General features: G+C 40.6%; 1 protein-coding gene across 1 annotated transcript in view; it reads right to left on the reverse strand.

The window, feature by feature from the left end:
* The window catches only part of LOC311196049 (contactin-6-like), a gene marked incomplete at both ends in the record, with an annotated part of 111,192 nt that overhangs the window by 59,146 nt on the left and 37,103 nt on the right, over positions 1-14,943 (reverse strand). Inside the window, one exon of the mRNA XM_084269544.1 lies at positions 4,542-4,637. Coding sequence (XP_084125670.1) covers positions 4,542-4,637 — 96 coding nt within the window. The remainder of the gene's footprint in view (positions 1-4,541; positions 4,638-14,943) is intronic.

The raw sequence follows: 14,943 nt of genomic DNA on the forward strand, positions 1-14,943 counted from the left end.
TCATCATCAACCCAGCACTGCCAGGAACACCACTAACTCACATCCCTAAGTACCACAGTTCCACATCTTGTACGTACCTCAGTCGCTTTCCAGGCAGACTGGCTTTCAGTGAAGAAACCTTTCCTAATACCCAATATAAACCTAGAGGCCATTTCCACTCATCCTATCACTTGCCACTTGGAAGAAGAGATAATGCCCTACCTTGCTACACCCTTCAGACAGCTATAGGGAACCATCAGGTCTCCCCTCAGCTGCCTTTGCTCCAGTATTTCAAGCAGTCCTTCGCTAGCTTCACTGCTTCTCCAGACACGCTCCAGAACCTCAACGTCTTTCTTGTTGCAGGGCCCCAGAACTTGAGGTGCAGCCTCACCAGTGCCGAGCACAAATCTCCACACACCTAGTTACCCACCTCCTGCTATCACATGCACCTCCTTCCTCACCCTTCTGCTAGCTGAAGATTTGGCACATTCTCCCCATTAAGCAGGTCCACAGAGCTCCAACTTCCTTAAAAGTGGCTTTTGATTTGTTTTAGGAGCTTTTTTTTAATGCTGCCATGGTATAGTAATAGCAGTATGGAGAAAAGCCTCCAGACTCAGCAGCATCCCAGCTTCAAACCCTGGCAGCTCTTAGGAGCAAGTAAATACAAATGCATGAGTGATCCTGCTGCTCCTAACAAGATTAGCAACTTCCTTAAAGCCCTGCAGGGAGCTAGCTTGAAGGAAACAGGCCTTACATCAGACTTCACTTCTGAGAAAATAAATGAAAAACAGTCTACACCACAGTCTCCTGTCAAGTATTACTATTTAGGCAGCAGCTTCTTAATCACAGTCAGGTCAAGCTTGTATATAGCTACAAAAGTGAAAGCTATTTCAAGCTTACTTCCTCCTCATATACATTCCTCTACTTCCTCACTCCAGATAAAGCATTATTTTTAAATAATGCCACATGCTGATTACATAGGGTAAAAACAGCTGACCTAAAGAACTTCTCTAGCTACAGAGACACTTCCTAGAGAAAGAAATACAGCTCACATCCCCACCTCTACACTCCAGACTCTCACTAACAAGCAGAAGAAAGTCACATGCTGAACTTTATACGGTGTGTTAATGAGCCTCCTAAATAATGACAGCTGAGGCTGGAGAGTGGCCGGTGCATAAATAGGCAAGGAGGGGCTGGAGAAGAGATGGTCTGGGTCAGGCGTTATGGGGTAGTTTTCCCCCCCTCCTCTTTATTTAGCTAATTATAAGTTGTGGGTTTTTTGTTTGTTAGCCAGCAACTTCTTAGTGTCTTCCTTTGTTGAGAGGATAAGTTGTGCTTTTAAAGGGTGGGGGTTTGTTTGGTTTTTTTCCTAAGTGCTGATGTTTGCTCATAGCAACCTAGAGTAGCTTCTATTTTGCTGTTGAAGGTTTTAATGTAACTTTAACAGCACCTCTTCAAGGCTTTTGTTTTCTGAGAGCTAGTTTAAGGTCTTATGCTGATGTTGAAATGATCCTTCTAAACTTTTTTCTTATCGTTGAGCTGCTTGATGTATTTGTCTCTTGTTAGGGTGAAATAGCTTATCGTTCTTGTATGACCCAAAATAGGCTTGCAGCACACTCAGGTAAGAAGTGTGTACATAAAGCAAGAAGTAGTGTAGCTGTTCTTGTCAGAAAGTGAAGTTCGGCTTAACTTCAGCTTCAAATGTTTTAAATACTTGGAATGTAGAGAAGCCTTTGCAGCCTGTGACAAGCAGCTGGGTAATCAAAGGGTAGCTTAGAGCTTGCCTTCCTGTGAAACCAGTAGAGAACTTGACTTCGGGCTGTTTATGGTATAGGGTGAGGTCAGCTGTGCAGAGTGTTGGTGCCTGTGGTGAGAGGGAGGAAGAGGTGTGTTTCTTTAGGTAATATAGGTGGGAGAAATACTTCTTGTGCTTCCATTGTGGCTACCTATTCCTGTGTCTCAATGGTTTATGGAAGCAATTTCAAATAATAAACCTTGTTGCTTTCTTATGTTCATGTCTTACTGTCTCACCTATTGCTGGAAGCAGAAGAGCTTCTAGGTTAGCAAGAGGTTTTAGCTAATCTATCATGTTTCAAAACATCTCTATTAATGATAGCTGTCTCACATCACTGCTGTACAGAGGTTTTCAGTTCTTCAAGTTAAAGGAAAACAAGCCAGTAACCATGAGGTCACAGCTGACCCCAGTGACAAAGGGATATTCCAACCCATTTGATATCATGCTTCCTTCTAAAAGAACATAGTCTGTGCTCTGTACCCAAACAGTTACCCTGAGTTTTCCTGTAACTGCTTGTACTAACAGGAGGTCTGCAGTGGTGCTAGCCTGGATCTCCTAAGCTGCCTAAGAGATCCAAAGAGCAGTTTTGTTTCCTAGTATAACTTGCATTGTCTTATGCTAATGTTGTAGGGAAGTCAGCTCTCTTTCCTGCTGGCATTGTGTATCTTGCAAATTCCTTGATACTTCACTAATTCCTGCCACATTTGAAGTATTGTAAATACACTTGCAATGGAAGCTGTATGCCAGGCCAGTAATCCCTTCTCCTGCAGGTGTTGTGAGTTGGAGACAAGGGTTACAATTAAAAATGCCTAAATATACATTTGTTTTCAAAGAAAATGCCTTCCTAAACCTTCTGAGATAGTGTATGACTTACCATAGTTCATATCATGTACTTCATCCCTGTGGCATGTAATTTTGGATCACAAATACAGTGTTTATGGATGTCTAAAGAACTCTCTGTTCTCTAGAGACTTGTTATTTCAGATAATGTATTTTTCAGGCCTATTGGTCAACAGCTCATATCTCCAGCTTAAGAAACACCGTGGCAAAGGCTTTCTTCATGGATACCATTTTGTCAGCTCAATTAATCTGGGGTGAGCTCACTTGTTAACTATTTATTTGTTTTGAATGTTTTCTTCTAGTCCTTCCTATTTGTCAAATCATAATTTCACCCTACAGCGAAAGGAAAATATATAGCTTACTGACTCAAGGATGGATGTGTTGTCTTTCTGTCTGTCCCATTGATACATTTCAGGAACTCTTTCAAGCCTTTTTTGCCCTTAAGGACCAGGTTTCACTTCATTTCCTTGATTATATACTTCTTTCATATAGCTGTAAACACAAAGTGAACTGACATTTCCTCTCTGCTCAAGGCTTGCGGGCTTTAAATTGATTGATGGGTTTCTCTACATCTCTGATATACTGCATCCTCTTTATAGATCACTATTTACCTTCTCATGGGAGTTTGTCTTATAACTCTGTTTCTTTAAGGAGAATTGAAGAAGCACTGCTGTGGATGTGTGGTTATTCCTGCTGAAAGCAGAGCATCCTCTAAAAACGGCAGATTCCTTCAGTCCAGAACTAGACAACTTGTTAATTATGCTATTGCTATTTCCCCTTTTAAATACACATTTACTTTTCCAGGGTAAAATTTCCATTCATCAACACCCAGTTATGTTAGGAAGCTGTAGTTCTTACTCCAGACTTCAAAAGATGTGAAGCGGTTTTGATCTGGATTCTAATGCCCCCAGAGGAGATGTGTGTATGTATATGGCTCAACTTGCAAGAATCAAGGTTGGAGAGGAAAAAATAAAGATCAAAATATCATTCAAGCTTCTCACTCATGGTGGGGGGGAAAAAATTACCACAGCAGTGTACCTACATGTTCAAGCCTTTGTATTGCTCTGCAAATGCTGATGTTAGAGGTGGTAATACACCTATAAAAAGGAGGAAAAGGCAGACTGTGCCCCATGCTTAGGGCTGGCATTGATGAAAGATCTGAAACATTATGCTAAATGCATTCCTGACTCATTGGTTGTCACCTGGTCTTTACCTTGTCCTGGAAGACTTCAAAAACAGCATTGTGGCTAAGAAGCAGTAGTTGGCAATGGCAATAGATGCAAGGTATCTCCAGATCAATTTCCCAGAAAAATCCTTTCTGTTTTTTACCTGAAGCATTGAAAATTATCAAGCAACCTGATCTAAATAGACCTCCTTTGATCAAAGGGTTTACCTCTTCAGAATTCCCTTCCAATGTAAGTCTTTTTAGTGATTTTTTTTTTTAAATGATTATCAGGAAGGAATCAGATATTCAAGAACAGAAGACACATCTTTGAGTCAAATCTAATGTGTAAGGCATAGGATTCAAGTTATAGCACTGACAGTCATTCCACCCAGACCTCAAGTGGTTTTAATGTAGAAAGATTTGCTGTTTGCTGCCTTTCTGCTGTTCCATATGGGTGAAGGAGCTGACATAACCATTCATGTCAGGAGACAGTCTTTAGACCTTCAGGCTCTCTTTGCATGTGTCACAACCAAAATGCGATGATGTGGTCTAGTCCCTCAAGTAACCCCAAATAACACAGGTCCCCTTTGGAAGTGCAAACCCCAAAGTCCTTTAAAGAAATGAAATGCAAGTTTACAACAAACTTACTTCATGTAGAAATAAATTCCAGTGCTAGTAAGGTAGAGAACTGCATAGACTACTTTGCCTGAGCTATAGCAATTGATATTCAGGCTTCATGTGATGTGGGGCTGTTCATCATACCTCCATAATGTGGTGGAGGACCGCAGAGCAGGACCACTCCTTGTCCTTCTCTGACTGACACTGTGCTTCTTGGCTTCGCTTCAAAATTTTCAAGATCTTGAGAGAGGAGGAGAAAACAAGACCCAATAATTATTGGTTAGATACCTAATGGTGCCCCAAGCTATACAATGTTTATCTAACTTGAGAATATATTTAATATAATATACCAGTATGCAAATTGCCACACTGTATAGGAAAATACTTTGTCCAGATTAGCATCTAGTCCTTTGGCAATTCTTAAATACCAGTTCATACAGCAGGTAGAGTACAACCCTGTGAATTTCTATTTACAGTTCCTAATTGCAAAGCTAGTGTATTATTCTATGAGTTGTTCTAGCAGCATTTTTTGGAACTTAATAGATTCTTAATCTACAAGAGTAGGGGAAAAAAGCACTTTGCATTGTTTAATTTTTCTAAAGAAATCAAAAGCAGGTGTGCTCTTCTGTATACACAAATGATAATTAAACATCATCAGGACTCCCATGGAGTGTGTGTTTAAATGATGATAAAAGCATGTTGTATTCTTAATGAGTCTGTTCTGTCCTAAAGCTGGCTGCAGCAAGTAGATATGTTTTAATTCACTCCAACAAATGTTAGCACTGGTTTTAAAGGGGAGAAAGATGATACATTCAGTAGGAAATCAAATGATGGGTAGGGGAAATCTCCTGTATAAACATGACTGTCCCTGTCTCCCATAGGCAATTTTTATAACTATTAATTTTTTTAAATGAATCTAACATCACAATCTCTTCTGCTTTCTTGCATTTCACTAAGAAGTGAAAGTATTTTTATCAGTCTTGTTCCCCTTAATAATTATGTTACAGAACCTGAGACAGTAGATGTACTTTTAAAACTGAGTTACTCTTTTGTTCAGCTCATCCTAATGAGAAGACTCACTACCTTTGTCAAACTACTTTGGGAAATGATTGCTTGAAATACATTCAGAATATTTTTTTTATATAATAAAATACCAGCTTCCTCTTGAAAATCTTTATTCCATAGTGTTGAATACCACTTGCCTTAAGCTTATTTTATTTACCTTGCTGCAGATTCTTGTTTCAAACAATTGTTCCATTTTTCATCAGCTGAACAGCTACCCGATCCAGAGTTCAATAGAGAGAAACAGTTCTCGTTGGTCAAAGCAATAATGATTACTACCTGCACAGGCTCAGCTATTTATGTCAATATATCAATTTTCTCCCCCTTAGTTGAACTTTACACAGTTAATTTTTCTTTTCCTCCTCTTCATCTCCTGTATATTGGTCTCCTATGAAGACATTGTCTACTCAGAGGTGACTGAATTGAATTAGACAGCTGTAGCACCTCCTTGTGCTGTCATAGCTACAATAGATGGTACCTGTCAATACACTGGGAAAGTGTTTTAAACTCTGATGTTCTTTTAATTGCCTGCTGGCTAGATCTGTCTTGCAGTCTGGGTAGTCCAGAGGGACAAAAAAAAAAAGACAAGAAAAGCCAAAAAAAGAGAAAAAGAAAAATATTTACTTAGTTTTAGTCTTTTCTTTAAGACTAATTGGGAAACTGGATGGATATAGTAGACCAGCCAGAGTTTGGATTCGTACTTAGAAGTTACTGGTTCAATCTCTGAACAAGTGCATTTACTTATTTACCAGTTCTGAAAATTGTGAAAATTTATCAGCTTTGTCCTTTTTCTTTTCCTCCCAGTGGGTTCAGTGTTTTCTGAGCAGGCCAGCACAAAATATTTGTGTGGAAAAGTGGCTGCTGGGTCAACTGGCCAGACAGGAGATGGGGATTTGCTTGCGTTGGGTGCCCTGAGGCTTGTGTGCTCTGGGAGAAGGGGCAAGCTTTGTATGGAAGGGGTAAAAACATCCTTGAATTTCACAACTTCCTATGTTAAATAGAAAAAAGGCAAAAGATTGAGACCTTTCCTGACTTGGGCACTGTCAACAAAACTGGCCACGCTTCCCTTTCCTTCCACTTTACTTGACCAGTTAGTATAAGGCAGATTGTGAAATTTCTACATTAAAAACCCAACCAACCATAACTCTTGGCCTGCATGGGAAATAAGAAGCATAACTAGTGGTTTCCAATGCTTTCTGCTATGGTAAATCAGGTCTCCTTTTTTGCTGAGAACAAAATTTTACTTGTTATGAGACACCTGAGAAAGGAGGGGAAAGGGAAAAAAAAGAAAGCACAGTGCAGCAGTAGCAAAAGGTTTTCAGCACAGTTCAGGTTTAACTATGTAATACTTTGCTCTGAAATTGGAATAGATTTTGGAAAGTAATAAGTTGCTAGTAGCAATTCTTAGTTTAATGACATGGTATGCCATGGTATTATTTCTACTCTAATTTTAGAAACTGTATCACCTCTCTGTTTCTCCATTTAAATCCCTGATTTAAATATCAAAAAAGGAGTGGTATGAGATTTCTTATGGGATCCACTGTGTTATAATTATCAGGGCTACTTTTGATTACATGTGGGGGGACAAGTTGACTTTGCCTTTTTAATCTACCCATTTCAACCTTAAATTGAGTATCCAAATCTGTATGCAAGAGTCCGAGCTCTTCCATAGCAGGTTTATAGTTTGGTTATACAAAGCTTTTCCTAGCACTGGAGAGAAGATTTTCAGCCCATTAAGCTTACTAGTGAATCATAGGTATAAAAAAGTAGGTATGGAGGCATATAAATGGTCATTTAATGTATTCTACTGGCCCATAACAGGTACCCATAACAGTATGCTATGTCCTTCCTAATAGATACTTATTCAACCCATTTTTAAAGACCTCTAGGGATAGACATTTTCTTTAGACATTCCCTTCCAGTGCTTGACTCTGATCATCATTGTGCTGCTTTTTTTAGAAACCTAAACAGGAATTATCTTTTTTTCTCTATCTGAGGTTGATTTTGATAGATAATCAGGCACAGTATATTTATTCAGTGTCTCAGTCTGTAATAAAGAATCATTGTATAAACAAAAAAAAACCCCAAAACAGCTCTGAAAAAGCAAAACAAAGCAAAATGAGTAAAAATAACTCATTAGGGGAGTTGATCTTACTTCTGTTGTCATCTTTATTGGGCCCTTTCTCCAGGCAGGCAGCATCTCCTATGAAATATTATGACACCTCATTCAGATGGGATTCAATGATGAGTTGTAAAATTGTTTATCTTTGTTATGTAGCCCAGGGTGAGAAACAGAGGAATGAGCTGGACCATTGGAAATAATGCTGGAAGCAGTCTTTTTGCCCCAAAGATTTTTGCATTCCTTCCCCTCTCCTGCCTCCCCCACCCCACCCGTGAGGATGTTTGTATTTTCAATGATTAATTGCAATCCACAATGTGATAAATATATATTAAAAAATAACATGAGATGCAGATATGTCACTTTACTCATGTTTTTCTGAAAATCTGGCCACTTCTCTAAACCACTTCTCTTTGCCCTGAGTGGGCATTTACACCAACAGAGCACAACCACTCCGTTCTCCCAGTTACTGTTACCTAGCATAGCTTTATAACAGAAAGTGACATAATCTAATAAAGCATAATGTTGCTTGTCATAAAGAATATCAAAATAAGACTGCAAAGATCAGGTGTTTGGCACACATTTAGATTGCTAATATGCACTTAGGAATAGTATGACTATTTAACAGATGGTATATTTGCTAACTTCAGTGTTTCTGCAGAGATCTATAAATAAATTATCACCTAGTTCCTACATAATTCCTTCCATCCTTTGTCTGTATTTATCTCACTTTATGAACAACGAGCTCCCTCACACTGCATTGCTCTCAGCTGTGTGTTTCAACAAAAAAAACAACTATTTTCCAGCATGCCAGCAGATTACTACTGGTGTAGCACTATTAATCAGGTGGATGTGATAATGAGGGCATGTAGGCTAAGCAAAATAATGCTCAGGTGAACAAGTGATTCTTCACTGCGAAGAGTGGAAGTCTATGGACTCAGCTGTGTGTGGCAAGAAGTCATCATCTTTGGCTGGGAATGTTTGCAGACCTAAGCAGGAAAGGTATGAGCTCAGAACAAGCAAAATGTATAGCATCTTGTGGGAGGCAAATTAGAGAATGACAGGGTGCTTGAGGTGAAGGAGGCTTTCAGCTTACCAACTATGAAGGGACAAATAAGGAGAAGGGATGGTCAAGGGAATTATGCCAATATATAGCTTGCAAGTCTGCAGTGTAGATACTTGATTACAATAAGAAGAGAAGGTGGGAAGAAGAGTTGTTTTGGATAAGGATGACCATTGTGTGGCTCTGAGCACAGAGCTGAGAGAAGACAAGTAAACCCACAGCGGTGGGCGAGGTGTTTACTGCAAGTGATGCTCTGTGGAGGGAGAAACAAATATTACTGACACACACAAATATTTCCTGCTGAAGTACTCGTGTTAATTAATAGGTTCAGCCCCACAGGATTTTTTTTTAGTCTTTTAAAGCTCTGCACTGCAACAACTGCTGATTGTGTCATGAATACATGTACTCTAATATCCCCACCCCTACACCTGGTTTGGGGTGGGGTGGGGGTGTTTTTTGTTTGAGTGTTTGTTTTGGGTTTTTTGTGTGGTTTTGCTGGTTTATTTGCTATTTGTTGCTGGGGGGGAGGTTATAAAACTGCCTTGAAAGTGTTAGAGTACTAGGATCAATTTACAGAACAGGGGAAGACATGGTCAGTCTTCCTGGGATTAGGGAACTACTCCTCAAATGCATGTGATATGAGTAAAAACTTAATTACAAGTAGCAAGTTGTTCATTTCAACCTCCCAGTCATGTGTTTGAAATTCCTTAAACTGCTCAGGGATAGGTGTAACCCTTCCAAACGTTTCATTTTCAGAACAGGAATAGGACATCTCTGTGTTACCAAATAGCAAACAAGAAAACTGGGGCATTTTAATATATGAAATTGTTACAGACAATTAGAGAAAGTCCAATTTATCACCTTGTGTAATTATTAACAGTTAATCTGAATTAATGTAATTTCATGCTTTCTTGAACTTTTGATTTTTTCATAAATGTTTTGTCATTATGTAATCCCAAATATTGTAGCTGTAATTGCTTCTTATCGAAACGTGCAGTGAATGTTAAGGCATTGGTAGTAAGAGCACCTTACAAATTAGCTATGCTCCTGAGGACTAATCAATAAAATTGTTCACGTTTCCATGTGGCCGTGTCAAATTGTGATATATCACAGCTGCTCCAGCTGCTTGTGTTTCTCTTATCAGCTGTGATATATTGCAATATGAGTGGCGTTACTGGGTGTGATGTATCACAATAGAAATTCTCTTGCAGGGAGATGGGATAAGAATTTCAGCCTCAGCAGCTGTGGAAAGAAGCTGGTGGTTATGATTTGCTATCAGCATTTCCAATGTCTGGGTTAAGAGCAGACAATTAGTTAATATGAAGATGATGAAGGACCTGGAGCATCTCCGCTGTGAGGAAAGGCTGAGTGAGCTGGGACTGTTCAGCCTGGAGAAAAGAAGACTAAGAGGGGACCTTATTAATGTTTATAAATATCTGAAGTGTGGGATGCAGGGGGAATGGGCAGCCCCTTTTCAGTGTCTGTGGGGACAGGACAAGGGGCAATGGCTGCAAGTTGGAGCACAGGGAGTTCCACACCAACACGGGGAAGAACTTTTCCCCAGTGAGGGTGAGGGAGCCCTGGGACAGGCTGCCCAGGGGGTGTGGAGTCTCCTTCTCTGGAGAGATTCCAGATTCGTCTGGATGCCGACCTGTGCAGTATGAGCTGGGGAGCTGCTTTGGCAGGGGGATTGGACCTGATGATCTCTGGAGGTCCCTTCCAACCCCTGTGATTCTGTGCTGTCACTTGCCTGTGATGTGGTGGATTAGGGCTGCCCATTGGTAAGCGTGAGCCTGAATTCCACACCTGATTCCAAGGAATCAGCTCTATTATTGCCACCAAATGGAAAAGCTGACATTTATTCAACCTTTTAAAATTATTTCAAATTCTGGGGTGTCCTATACTTGGCCAGAAGTCCCAAACTTTTGTTGGGCTAAAACTCTTTTAGATACAGACTGTGCCTGTAGCCAAAAGATTGGGATCATCTCTTTGGACCTCTCCAGGAGACATCCTGTGCATCTAACCATATCTCCTATTTCTCCTCAGCATGGGTGTACTGAATCTCTTTGAAGGAGACTAGTACTGACCTCTTGCAGCTTGGTTACCAAGAGGGTGTCTAAATAGAAACATCTTTCATTCTCCAGCTATCTCCTAGAGGAATGGCTAATCTCATTTCCTAGGACTTTCACTGGAAAGTAAACTTTTTTCCAAGCTTTCAGAACTGTAGTAAACTTGCTAAACAAACTCTCTGACAGTTCTTTTGCCTTGATAATAGTGTCGATACATTAATCTTTTCTCTTTACCATCTAATCTCAATTTTTAAATGTTCTAATTGATTTTCTATGAATTCAATTTTGAGATTAAGAGCGGTGTTATCTCTAATTAAGGTGTCTGAGAGCTGCTTAGCGTTTCCCATTTCCTGATTTTTAAATACTCGTGGTTTTTACTAAACACCAACTGAGTCGTTCTGCTCCTTCCCCATTGGAAGCACATGTGAGTCTCTGCTTTGTCAATGTTGTAGCATCCTGGGGTCTGTAGGATTTGGAGCTACTTCAGCCAGGGTGAACCTGGGAAACGCCCAATTATCTCCTTTCACCAGGACAGGTTAAAAAACAACTTTAAATCCTACATTTGTTCTAGTTTTCCACCTAAGCATCTCACCCTGGGTAACAGAGAGTTGCCCTCTCCTTCCCCCCTGAAGAAGACCACCCTGCCACCCCGCTGCTCATCTCTGCCCTGATGGAGCAGTCTGCCAGACCAAGGGGGAAAAGCACAGTTTCTGGGTCTTGTCCTTCTCCAAAGCTGCATAATCAACCAAGGACCTTCATCAGTGCTCCTTTATTTAGTTAAATTGCTTTGGAGCTTCTAAGGAGAGGGGACCTGTAATTTACACATTAGGATGCACATGGGTCCCGGGTCTTCAATTCAGCTTAAATGGTATGAATAGCCAATCCTGGCACTAATTTTCAAGGTGGGGAACAATAATTTCTGCCACAGCCTGATTGTCTTTTTCAATTAAAGAGTGAAAATGCCCTTTACAAAGTAATATCAAGCTTCTCTAGAGGAAAAAATGGAAGGTCACAATTAAATTAAACAGGGAGAGAGTGGGGGTGGAGAGGGGGAAGCTTTAGCTGACTTGATTTTTTTATTCATCCACTGAGAAACCCAGTACAAAGAAACATATGCTGTGAAGCTGTAGTCCTGGTCTGCATCTGGGTTTTGTTATTTTTTTTCCCCTCTTTTACAGAGTTAGCAGCATGAAATATTAAGGCTCTCTTCTGAACCGAACATGGGACTTGCACCGAGCAGTAAGTGTTGATGCAGCCTTAGGGCTCTTACTCCAAAGCCCATCTGCAGGCCAGAGGCGTATCTGAAGAGCTGACCTCTCAAAGGGAGGGGGGCCCTAAGAAATATATTTTTAATATTTTATATTCCTGAACAGTTTTCTCACTTGTCACAGCAGAGTTCATTTGTCACCTGTCATCACAGAGTCACTTCGCCGTCTGCATGAGTTTTCTCCAGATTGGAGTGCTCTTAAAAACAGATTTCTCTCCCCAGTCTAAATCTCACCGGCCAGACTTAGCCCTGCCAGAGCTCTTACTGATTTGGCTGGCTCTACACTGGAGATAGCCCTCGTCCCCTGTGGCAAATGCCCTCTTGGCACAGGTGTTAACTCTTATCCAAAGCTTTCTTCTTTCGTTCATATTTCCCTTTGCTCCCACAGAGATTTGGTTTCCCAGGGTGTGTGGAGGTGGTTCATGATTTGAACCTTGACCTTCTTGTTGGCAGCGAGCAGCCATGGTCCTGGTCCTGTGGAGACCCCATCTGCCTCTCTGTCCAGTGTCTGCTGGGTACCTCCTGTCAAACACCCCATCATCCCACTTCAGGCTATCAATTTATTTTTCTATCACTTCTACCAACAAGTTAATAATCTACTGTCCTAAAACATACAATTAAAACACCCAGCAAGGTAGAGGGGGCTCTCATGCTCTGCTGAAAGTGTGTAATGAGCGTGTCCATGAGTATTTCAGCCCTTCCCAAATTCCTGCCCAGCCCTTTGGAGACCTCCATCCAGCACAGAATTATTTCTTGCATCACCTTGGGTTATCCCCAGGCACCATGGCTTTATCTTACTCATTCCAGCTGCAAAGCCATCAAAGACTTCCTTCTGGTGGGAATTTCAGGATTTACCTGACTGATGGGACTGATGTAAAAGATTCTTGAATGTGAATCTTGTAAGTGGGATTGTAGGTGTGGTACATGTTATTAGTTGGTCCTTTGATAGCATTTAGAAGTGAATGTTTGCAGCTCAGCCCATTGTCCCTGCCAGACATGGTTTTATTCCTTCACACTGTGGAGGGTACCAATGGCACATGCTGCTCCTCCTTCTTCAACATAAGCTATGGAATAAAGAAGTTTACCTTGTACCTCAAAATGTTTGTATTAACATCAGCCTTCACTGCTAAAATAACTATTCCATTTCAGGCTTTTTATTCAAAAAAGCCAGTCATTTATTCCAAATAATTTAATTCAGGGCTTTTTTTTTCCCTTGCAGGCATCCAACTCTAACTTTTGTGTGTGTGTGTGTCACACCAAAGAATGAAGAAGCTCATGTGCATGTTACAGATATTTCATTCAATAATTTATTGGAATCTAAGTCATATTGTCTGCAATGAAAGTAGAGCAGATAAAAAGAAAATCACCCAGACTGCAAATATAGACTGGTTTTATCCTTCAAAAATATTAAATTTTATCAATCAGAATCTAGCAGCTCTGGGACCTGTAGGTGCTTTGTTACCTACCATATCTCAATCACGTATATTGCTTTTCCAATACAACTTGCAATGCGTTGATTTAGGATAAACACTTTTATAGGAACTACAGAATAGTAAGTAATATATAACTAAGAGATAATCTTCAAATACTTATATGTTCCCTATTACTACTTTATCTGACTAGCTTTCTGGCTGTAACATTCCTTACAACATCTCTGTAGGGTACGTCTCCATTTCATAGATAAAGAATTCCCATACAAGGGGGATTGAGAGGCTCCTTTTATAATAATAGTTTAAGCAACTAACCTAATGGAATTCAACAGCTTTAGCAAAGTGTCTCGATACAGAATAGCCCTGAATGTGGTGGGGAGGTACTTTGAGATGTTTAAATCTCTTTGAGAGGGAGAAAAATGCAGCTTGGGGTTCTGGCACTGCTTGTTCTGCTGTGATGTTAAATTGAAGGGGAGTGTTGCTACCATAAGCTCCAGTTTGTGTGTTGAAGAAGAGAGAGAGGATGGAAGATCCCAGATGGGCTCTGGGAACTCAGAGTGGACTCACACCTTTAGGGAATGATAGAGAGAGCAAAACCCCTTGATTATATAGACATACATGTATCTTCTGGTTTTATGATTCCAGGATGTTCTTTCTGTCTTCAGAGTGTCTGGATATTTGCATAATCCTATTCTTGTAGTATCTAAGCTGTAAAATATAAATGCTGTTATCACCCTGCCTTGTCCTGTCAGCAAGTGAAAACCTTACAGGCTTCCAGCTTCATCCCTGCTGAATGCTGGTTGATGGCTCCAGCTTTTCCTTAAGCCTGTGAGAGCCTGTGTGCACACAGACTTCTGCAAAGAAATAAATACCAGAAAGCTTGACAGTGATACAGAAAGGTGAGCTGAATGCAGTGAGGTCTTGCAGCGATTTTGGTCTTTGGGTGAATAAGGTGCATCATTTATAGTCAGTTCTCTGCAAATACTCTGCTCAAAGTAGCCTTGAAGGAAACAGAGTGCCCTGCTTCTGACTGGCTAGAGCCGGACCCCGTGTAGCAACGCATATCAGGTTCTCACCATGGGTTTCCTAATTTTGTGGGGAAGAAGAGGAAAAAAAATACATGCCTGAGGCTGCTGGGTCTGCTCCATGGAGAGCATCCATTAAGCAAAGACCTGGATGTGGAGTCCCACCATGGGGAACTGCTGCAGAGAGTGCTGGAGCATTGGCACAAAGTGTCCATAGCAATCAGAATTGATAAATGAAAGTTCTGTTTCTTTTTCCTCCAGGCAGAATTCTGACAAAGTATGGACTTGATTCCCAAGTAATAAAGTGAGGTCTCAGTATATTTACCGTAACCCATCCTCTTCAGAAGCTTGCACGCCACCTCCCCGTGCACAGGGAGAGGTAGGTGCTGCTGCTGTAGTTATATTGGATTCTGTAACTCCACTTCAATGTCCAAAGGGCAGTTTTGAGCTGTAAAGCTATTTAGTGACATGAGGAGAGATGACGGCAGTATTTCCAGCCTCCAGTGAGGAG

The sequence above is a fragment of the Gallinula chloropus genome (assembly GCF_964237585.1).
Source record: "Gallinula chloropus genome assembly, chromosome: 12".
Lineage (NCBI taxonomy): Eukaryota > Metazoa > Chordata > Aves > Gruiformes > Rallidae > Gallinula > Gallinula chloropus.